The 10,383-nt window shown below is 40.7% G+C and overlaps 1 protein-coding gene across 1 annotated transcript; it reads left to right on the top strand.

Moving 5' to 3' along the window:
• The first annotated feature begins 5,018 nt into the window (after positions 1–5,018).
• LOC146002158 (uncharacterized) lies at positions 5,019–5,546 on the top strand. The gene has a single exon (XM_083139876.1). It carries the CDS (start codon positions 5,019–5,021, stop codon positions 5,544–5,546), a length of 528 nt encoding a protein of 175 aa, XP_082996002.1.
• Positions 5,547–10,383: the final 4,837 nt, after the last annotated feature.

Here is a 10,383-nt window from a genome sequence, read left to right as displayed (position 1 = left end):
AGTGACCTTGAACTCGGTTGCGATTAAGTAGCATTAATCGTCACGGTACGGTGGAATCAGCTGTTTCAGGAACTCTCGTTCGCGAACGCATGAAGCAATAGCTGACCTTGAACTTTTCTTCCGTTCTACGATTTTCGTCGGAATCAACAATGAAGCTCTGCTGAGAAAAACACAATCAACAATCAACTCCCCGTGAAGTGTGTTAGCTTCGGCAGCGGTGAGTACAAAAGTCTGGTTTCCTATAACATACCTTTTCCTTCATTGTTTCATAGCCCTTTGTATTCTTGTGTTTATTTCTGCATTCAGTTTCGTTTCTCAGCAAGCATGGCAAACGTAAGAGCATTGATCAAAGAAAGAAGCTCCCACAAAGGGAAACTTATACGCATTCAATCGTATGTCAGTACTTACGACGAATCCTCAGCTAAAATACAACAAATAAAAACCCGCATGGAACATGTAAATGCTATCTGGAGTAAATTGGAAGGCGTTCTAGACACAATAGAATCAGAAACAACCGAGGGTGAGCACGACGCGGAAAGGAATGAATTCGAAGAAATGTATTTCGATTTAAAGTCACAGATGCAAACATTAATTGACAACCATGATAAAGCAACATGTGTAGAAAACAAATGTGTATCTAAAACTTCAAATACGCAAGTGAAACTGCCGGCAATTGCATTACCACATTTTAGCGGTAATTACACGCAGTGGGTGTCTTTCAAGGACACGTTCGTATCGGTGATACACAACAATGTAGATATTTCAAATGTTCAGAAGTTTCAGTATTTGCGCGTATCGTTGAAAGGCGAGGCCTTACATCTAATTCAAAATTTGCCAATGACAGAAGCAAATTACGCTATTGCTTGGGAGCAACTCAATGAGCGATACGACAATAAAAGGTTGATTGCAGTCTCACATGTAAATGATATTTTACATATCAACCCAGTTGTAAAGGAAAATTGTCAGGAACTTCGTGCATTTACAAACACTGCAGTTAGCTCTATTTCAGCGCTCAAAATGATAGCTGACAACATGTCGTTAATTGATATAATTTTAGTTCAGCATCTTGTTTCAAATCTCGACCCTGCAACGAGAAGAGCATTTGAACTAGAAAGTAATGATACTGAATTTAGCACATTAGATCAGCTCTTTAGTTTTCTAGAGCACAGATGCCAGGCTCTTGAAAAGATTAATCCAGTTACGAGTGAAGGTAACAAGGTAGCAACAAAATCATCTACAAATATGCACAAACAGTACAGTGCTAAATGTCAACAATCTTCGAAGTCATATATTACAACAGATTCTTCATTGTGCATGTTTTGTAAAGCAAACAAACATCGCTTATTTTCGTGTGAAGCCTTTAAGAAAGCTTCTATTTCACAAAAGTATAAATTTTTACGTGAGAATCGCGTATGCTTTAACTGTCTTAGCAGCAACAATCACGTTTCGGCACAGTGTAAATATGGAGTGTGCAAGCGATGTAAACAGAAGCATAGTACTTTACTTCATGTAGATGAAGGTACATCCAATGTAAACCAGCGGCGTGAAATGTCATCTGGGGGTCACGTGAACACATCGATGGTAAACAATACAAGCGATTCTTCACAGCATTCAGATCAAGCACCTCAGGTTTTATTGTTCAATTAAGCAGAAAAACGCGTCACAGGTGTTACTTGCTACGGCAATTGTTCAAGTACAAGATATAGCGGGCAATTGGGTCAATTGTCGTGCTCTCTTGGACGCGGCGAGTCAGAATAATTTCATTGTTGAAGATTTTGTTCAAAGTCATCGTTTTAGAAAGGTAAAGCATCGAGTTCCCATTCAGGGAATCAACAATTCGTCAGCTGAATCGAGTCATTCAGTAGAGATCCGTCTGAGATCTAATAATAGCAATTTTACGACAAGTATTTCGTGCTCAGTGTTGCCAACCATTACAGGACTAATGCCTTCAGAAAAGTTTGATGCATCTGAATGGAACATTCCAACAGATATTCGTTTAGCAGACCCAAGCTTTTGTTCGCCTGGCAAAATACAGATTCTGCTTGGTGCAGAGGTTTTCTTTACCGTTATGAAGCCTGAAAAGAGAACAAAACCAGGAAATTTCCCCATTCTTCAAGACACAGAGTTTGGATGGATTATTGCAGGGAAGATTCCAGCAACATCTTCTAGCAACAGTATTACTAGGTCATTTTTCACGAGAAAGGAAGATTCTCTCAGCTCGCAACTCCAACAGATCTGGATCTTAGAGGAGATCCACACGAAACTGCAATCACCAGAAAAAATTGCTTGCGAGCAACATTTTCAGCGAAATGTGACACGAGATGAAAGTGGCCGTTATACGGTCAGGCTGCCATTATGTAAGGAGCGTTCAGAGTTAGGTGACTCCTCACACTATGCATTAACTCGATTTCACCAATTAGAAACGAGGTTTCAACGTCAACCACAATTAAAGGCTGATTATACAGAATTTATGCAAGAATATTACCAGTTGGGACACATGGAGCCCATAGGAAATTTAAATGATGTACAAACAAATGACAGCACAAAATTTTTCATTCCGTATCATTGTGTTTTCAAGGATTCCAGTACAACGAAAATACGTGTTGTTTTTGATGGGAGTTCGCCATCAACAAGCGGTGAATCAATAAATAGCATACAAATGGTTGGACCTACCATACAGGAAGATTTGTTTTCCATTGTTCTAAGATTTCGAACTCACAAGGTGGCATTGGTTTCTGATGTAACAAAGATGTATAGAATGATACACATACATCCAGATGACAGGCCACTGCAATGCATTCTGTGGAGAAACTCTCCTCAGGAACTCATAACAGTATTTCAATTGAATACGGTCTCGTATGGGCTTACATCAAGTGCCTTTTTAGCAAGCAGATGTCTGAAGCAGTTAGCCGAAGATGAAGCAGTTAACTTCCCACACGCATATCAAGTGTTGCAGCGTGATTTCTATGTTGATGATTACGTTGGAGGAAGCAGTAGCGTTCAAGGTGCTTTACAACTTTATCAAGATCTTTCAGAACTTCTGAAAAGAGGAGGATTCATCTTACGAAAGTGGTGCTCCAACAGCACTGAAGTACTCAACGCTATTCCAGAATCACTGAGAGAGACTCAAAATCTAATTCATTTTCATACCGAAGGTGTTAAAACTCTAGGAATTTCATGGAATCAATCGGCAGACACTTTCATGATTAACATTGGAACCAAGTCTGTCAACATGATGTCACACAAACCAACCAAACGTCAAGTAGCCAGTGTTATTGCCCAGATTTTTGATCCAATTGGACTACTTTCACCAGTAACTGTAATGTATAAGTATTTTTTACAACAGTTGTGGCTTCACAACATAAACTGGGATGATCCACTTCCAGAAAGCCTGCAAGTTGAATGGGTTCATCTTCATTCTCAGCTACCAGTCATCAGTGAAATGCAAATACCACGTTTCATCCTAACACACGGTTGTGTCAAGAATATACAAATCCATGGCTTTTCCGATGCATCGGAGAAAAATTATGGCAGTTGCTTGTATGTTCGTTCAGCAAACGAAGAAGGTTACACCGAAGTTCACTTACTGAGCTCAAAATCACGGGTCGCTCCGATCAAGAAAACCACTCTTCCTAGATTGGAACTGTGCGCTTCAGTCTTATTGGCCAAATTACTCAACAAGACTCTCCCAATTTTGAGACTTAATATTGACAATGTTTATTTGTGGACAGATTCACAAATAGTTCTGGCATGGCTCAGATCGCCAGCAAGCAGATGGAAGCCTTTTGTATCCAACAGAGTAGCGCAAATTCAAAAATTTACTCAAACTTATCAATGGAGACATGTTTCGTCCAAGGATAATCCAGCGGATTTAATCTCCCGTGGAGTTAAACCTCAAGATATTCATCATCATTCGCTATGGTTTCATGGTCCAGCTTGGTTGCAAGAAGATGAAACGTGCTGGCCATCATCATCATCTGACACAAGTCTTAAGAACAAAGATGTTCCTGAACAACGAAAGCTTCCTGTAACTACACTGGTGTCTCATCTGCAATCAGAGGCAACAATAAGCGATTTTTCTACATTTTTCAAATTGTTAAGGATTGTAGCGCTCTGTAAAAGATTCATTCGCAATTGTAAAAATGCAAGTAACAAACAATCCGATCCACTTACTTGACATTGAAGATGCCACTCAAACGTGCGTCGTTATGACACAAACTTCGTTCTTTCATCGAGAGATAAATGATCTCACTGCCAAAGGGCAAGTATCCAACAAAAGTATCCTCAAGGACTTACACCCCTTTCTGGATAATCAGGGAATTCTTCGTGTCGGAGGTAGGCTAGAAAATAGCAACTTGGAATTCAGCAGCAAGCATCAAATCATTTTGCATCCAAAAAGTCACTTCGCCCGTCTACTAATTGCATCAGAGCATGAACGATTGATGCACGCAGCACCTCAATTGTTAATCTCATCCATTCGAGAAAGGTACTGGATACCTAGAATACGACAAGTTATTAAGCAAATCATTCATCAGTGTTTAACTTGTTATCGTTTGAAGGCATCTGCAGCACAACAGCTAATGGGACAGCTCCCATCCATCAGAGTTACACCTAGCAAGGCATTTAATCATGTGGGCATAGACTATGCCGGACCATACGTCATCAAAGTAGGGTCAATCAGGAGTAAAATCACAAAGAAATGCTACATAGCTCTTTTTACGTGCCTAGCCACGAGAGCAATACATCTTGAGCTAGTAACAGACCTTACTTCTGAAGCTTTCATAGCAGCATTGCGACGCTTTACAGCAAGGCGAGGCAAGTGTTCCACCATTATCAGAGATAATTCCACAACATTTCAAGGAGCGAAGAACGAACTTCAGAAACTTCAATTGCTATTTCAATCGCAAGGATTCAGTGAAGACATTCAAAGGTATGCAGCACAAGAAAACTTTCAGTGGAAAAATTCACCTCCACGTAGCCCAACATTCGGTGGTGTCTGGGAAAGCGCCATAAAATCCATGAAGTACCATCTTCGTAGAGTCGCCAAGAATGCTGTACTGACATACGAAGAGCTGTCAACTCTTTTGTGCCAAATCGAAGCTTGCTTAAACTCTCGACCTCTTACATCCTTACCTGATTCTCATGAAGAATTTAATTACCTCACTCCAGGCCACTTTCTTATTGGTGGTCCACTAACTTCCTTTCCTCAACCAGACTTAAGTGATCTCAAGGAAAATAGACTTTCCAGGTGGCAACGAGTTCAACAGTTTCAACAAAGGATTTGGAGAAACTGGTCCCGAGATTATCTGCATGGTATGCAACAGCGTCAGAAGTGGACAACCACGCAGCCCAACCTGCAACCAGGACTACTTGTGCTTCTGAAAGAAGACAACCTACCCCCATTATCCTGGAAAATGGGCATTATAGAAGAAGTGTTTCCAGGGAAAGACAATTTAGTTCGTGTAGCCGTGGTTCGCACCAAGGATGGAGTGTACCGAAGGGCTCTCAGTAAGATTGTACCTCTTCCAGATGGGAAGATCAATTGAACTTTCATGATTTAGTTTGGATGCTGTGCATTCCAACGGGGGGGGGAGAATGTTGAAGATTGTAAATAGTATTGCTTTCCGCTCCTCATTTGTTTTTATTTTACTCCCGCTGGGAGCTTCTTGCAAGAACTCGGAATTCTGGGAGCGTGGTATTCGAACACAGCGGCATGGTGCATGTCGGCTCGCGGCAGCGGGAGAACATTTCAGCTAGCCTATCGGATGTGGGCCTTTTTGTATTTCTTCAGTGTGCAAACGTATTTAACTATTATATAATACCAAGTGAATTAAAGGACTTGTATCATATGCGAATTTGTTGCTATATCCGTTGTTCCAGCCCTATGGTAAGATAGACAATATGGCGTCATACCCAGAGATGCTAGTTTTCTTTCATGTTGATACGTGGAAGGTATCTACAGACAGTAGAAAATAACAACAAATAAGAACATATACAAAAATTACATTCGATAAAGAGACTTACACATTACACAACAGTAGAGTAAATATGTACTTCTGACGACAACTTTGATTTCTTGACTAAACGACCACAAAAAGTTGAAAAACTCACTTTCTCTCCCCGTTCTGCGCCTCATTTATTACGCTGACGACGTTTCACGGGTGCAAAAAGGCAGTGATGAGTGAAAGATGAGCTCTCATCTCCTCATCCTCTCATCTTTCTCATTCTCTTTTTATTCTCTCATCTTCCTCTTATTCTCCTCTCATCCTCCCATCTTTCTCTTATTCTCTCATTTTTTTATTTTCTTATTTTCTTATTTTTTGAAAGATGAGTGCATCTTATCGTAATTTTCCAAGTCTGGGACCAAATGTTTATATATTATGACCTACGTAAACCTCTTTTCTCATTCTCTCATTCTCTCATTCTCTCATTCTCTTATTTTTTGAAGGATGAGTGCACTTTATCGTAATTTTCCAAGTTTGGGACCAAATGTTTATATATTGTGATCTTCGTAAACCTCTCTTCTCATCCTCTTATTCTCTCATTCTCTCATTCTCTCATTCTCTCATTCTCTCTACCTTTAGAATATTGTCGTCAACATTAGAGATGAAGTTGGAGTGCTGGAATCAACGGGGCCAAATGTTTATATATAGTGATCTTCGTAAACCTCTCTCTCGGGGGGGAACGATGTGGCATATACACACGCGCGCGCTCTCATCTTCTCATTTTCTTATTCTCTTATTCTCTTATTTTTGAAAGATGAGTGTATTTTATCGTAATTTTCCAAGTCCGGGACCAAATGTTTATATATTGCGAGCTACGTAAACCTCTCCTCTCATCTTCTCATCTTCTCATTTTTGAAAAATGAGTGCACCTTATCGTAATTTTCCAAGTCCGGAGCCAAATGTTTATATATATCGTGACCTTCGTAAACCTCTCCTCGCATCCTCTTATTTTTTGAAAGATGAGTGTACCTTATCGTAATTTTCCAAGTCCGGGACCAAATGTTTATGTATTGCGACCTACGTAAACCTCTCTCTCGGGGAGGGAACGATGTGCCACACACATACGTGCGCGCGTGCGTATGCCTCTTATTATTTTCCGTATTGTGACGCAAGCAAACAAAATAATAATTGTTGTTTTTTTAGGATCCCTGGCCCCTATATAACCTCGCCGGGGTGCATGGTGGCGACGAAATCATCACGAGTTTAGATTTGTACTGTGAATGTTGTCAAAATTCAATCAACGTTGTTCGTTCTCAATGCTAGAATCTTACATAGATTATTCTCTAAAAAACGAAAATCGATAATCCTATGCCAAGCCCCCAAGGCATTCAGGCAATTTCTAATGTTTGCGTGGATAGCCACGCTCGGTAGAATTTTTCCTGTTCCTGTGGAGAAATTGTGTTTCGTCGTCCAATGTAACATTTTCATCACGGACCAAACTATCCACAGCAACCCCTCCCCGAACCCATTCACCTTGCATCCTCTTTCGCCCGAAGAGATTCTATTTTTTTTCAGCTTTCCCACGGTTCTGAATGAAGAATCCATCACATCCCCGATAACAATAGAATCAGAGGGGGATGTGGCGGAAGCAAACACAGCAGCATCTTCCGCTTTTTGAGTTTTATACTGGGAATCATTTGTTTCACACACCACACCCTGACGGGGCGTGGAATAGAGGCCGAGGGGGAAATGATCGACAATACATACATGGGTGGAACTATCAACGTCCCGTTTATTGTTATTTGTCCCCCACAGGATATTGTGCGCATCACAAAATCTTTTGTTGAAAAAAATATAGCATGAGCGCTATAGTCAACAAGGGTTTTATTTGCTAGGACATTGACTATAGCGCTCATTGTGTTTTTACCAAAGAGAGTCGCGTGGAGTAGGAAGGAGAGAAGGAGAAAAAAAGGAGAGGAGTTCCTATATAACCTACCAGTTTTTTGTACGTCATTATCATAGTGAACGTCAATCGTGGCAGTTCAGTATTCTTAATTGTTTGTCTGGCAGTATACATATATATCATCGTGGAAGTTTTAGTGAGCTACAAGTTTTATTTTGAAGTTTCTCTATCTCTCTTGAAAGGTGAACGTCAATCGTGGCAGTTCAGTATTCTTAATTGTTTATCTAGCAGTATACATATATATCATCGTGGAAGTTTTAGTGAGCTACAAGTTTTTATTTTGAAGTCTCTCTCTCTATCTCTGTTGAAAGGTAAGTTTTTATTTTTTCATGATATATTAATATTTTTTGTTTTGCGTCTGACACACACATATTCAAAGGAGTCATAAAAATTGACACATACTTACATGTCGTATATTTTTAACCCCCTACAACAGTGCACACACACATACATACATACATACATACTGTTCGCGTCTAATATATATGTGGAAGGAAAAAATATCTAGCATTTTTCAACTTTTTTTTCCTTCTGTTTCAGTGCGCTTTCCACTACCATCACCACAACCCCCCCAAAAAATTTCTCTGTATATATATATAAATAACAGAGAGAAAAATGGAATCGCAACCAGGTCCCTCCGGTCTTTGCGGGAAAGTGGCATGTCGCAACTGTGGAAAGTTGATTTCTAAACCTAATATTGCTAGGCATTTGAAAAAATGTCGTCGACCGGATCATGATGTTGTAGCCCCGCCGGCAAAAAAATCTCGCATTGATGTGCATGAAGACGGTGCTTTGAATAAAAATGCACGCATCATGACGTATAAATCTGGAAGCGACGAAAAATGTGACTCGAGCATCTTCCTCGACAATGTGAAATCTCTGGTAGTCGATAAATTACGTGATTGCCTCGTCAATGTTGCAATTAAAATTCATCTCGTCTTGACCCTGCTGTATGAGAAAGTTGTCTCGTCCGAGTCAAGCACTTTTAGCTTTTACGTAGGGTGTGAAAGCTTACACGATGACAATAACGAGAATCTTGACGAGATAGTGACACGGCTATTTGAGCACCTGACACAAAAACAAGAAGAGTTTGAAGGTAGAGGAAGTGGGTGGAGTCTTTGCGGTCACAACCACATGTTAGAACTTCGAGTCTGCAATTTCAAACCATTACGCAGCACTCAAAAAAAAACAAAAAAACAAAAAAAACAAAATGCAGTGTTGAACATACAAAGTAATGATCAGAAGAGTTTCCTATGGTCTGTCATCGCCGCATTACACCCAGCTAATAATGTTCACCCCGAACGCCTGTCCAATTACAGAGGATACGAGGGAAGATACGAGAATATGATGAGAGGAATTTCCTATCCTGTGCCCCTGAATAAGATCAATCAATTTTTAAAAAACTATAGAGAGGAAAAAGGAGAATATATCGATATTTCTGTGTTTGGGGTTGACGATTCCGGCAATATTCGTGTGTTAAGACCTGCTAGAAGCCAGAATAATGTAATTCGACTCTTGCTTGTAGATGGCCGTTACAGTTTGATACGGAATTTCTCAGGATTAGTAGGAAGACAGATCACCAAGCATCACGATAAGATCGAAATTTGCGATCGATGCTTGAGAATTTTTCGCGAGGGAAAGAAGATGAAAGAACAGCACAAGTGTTTTGGCTCCGTGAATGCAGAACCCGAAGATGTCATGCCGGAACCCGGAACCAAGATGAAATTTCAGAAACACCAGGCTCTTCTCCACCATCCCGTCGTCCTTTATGCCGACTTTGAAAGCTTCCAAGTTCCCATGACGTCTTGCGACCCTGATCCCTCTACCTCAAGCACGACCCAAATTTTTCACCACGAGCCTTGCAGTTTCTCCATCTACGGAGAAAAATTGAATGATGTCATCTTGTATTGCGGACCCGATGCGGCAAAACATTTTGTTGAGAAGATAGCGGAATGCGCGAGAGAACTTGCACCCAGCCTGAAAGGCTCTTACGTTTCTCCACCTGCTCTCACGACGGAACAACAACAGAGACATGACGCGGCGACAAGATGCGAGGAGTGTTACCAGACTTTCACCGCCGAAAATTACAAGGTCGTCCACCATAACCACCAGAATGGATTATTTCTAAGCACCATCTGTAATTCGTGCAATCTCAAGATTAAGGAGTCGCATTTTGTTGCCGTGTTTCTGCACTACACGGAGAAGTACGACACGCATCTCTTTGTCAAAGAGCTCCACAACATAACTTCTCGAATCAGCATCATTCCGAGAACGAGCGAGAAGTATATTACAGTGAGAGTGTGGATCCCTCTCGAAGAAGGAAAAAGTGTGGAAGTGCGAATCCTGGACTCTTACAATTTCCTGTCCTCCAGCCTCGCAAGCCTTGCATCTCAACTTGGCGACGAAGATCTTGTGGCCACCAAGCAAAAATGTTTTTCGGGGAGAGATGAGAATTTGAATCTGTTGCGTCGCAAG

The sequence above is a fragment of the Lepisma saccharinum genome, chromosome 18, assembly GCF_977018435.1.
Source record: "Lepisma saccharinum chromosome 18, izLepSacc3.1, whole genome shotgun sequence".
Classification (NCBI taxonomy): domain Eukaryota; kingdom Metazoa; phylum Arthropoda; class Insecta; order Zygentoma; family Lepismatidae; genus Lepisma; species Lepisma saccharinum.
This window is presented reverse-complemented; position numbering and strand designations above follow the sequence as displayed.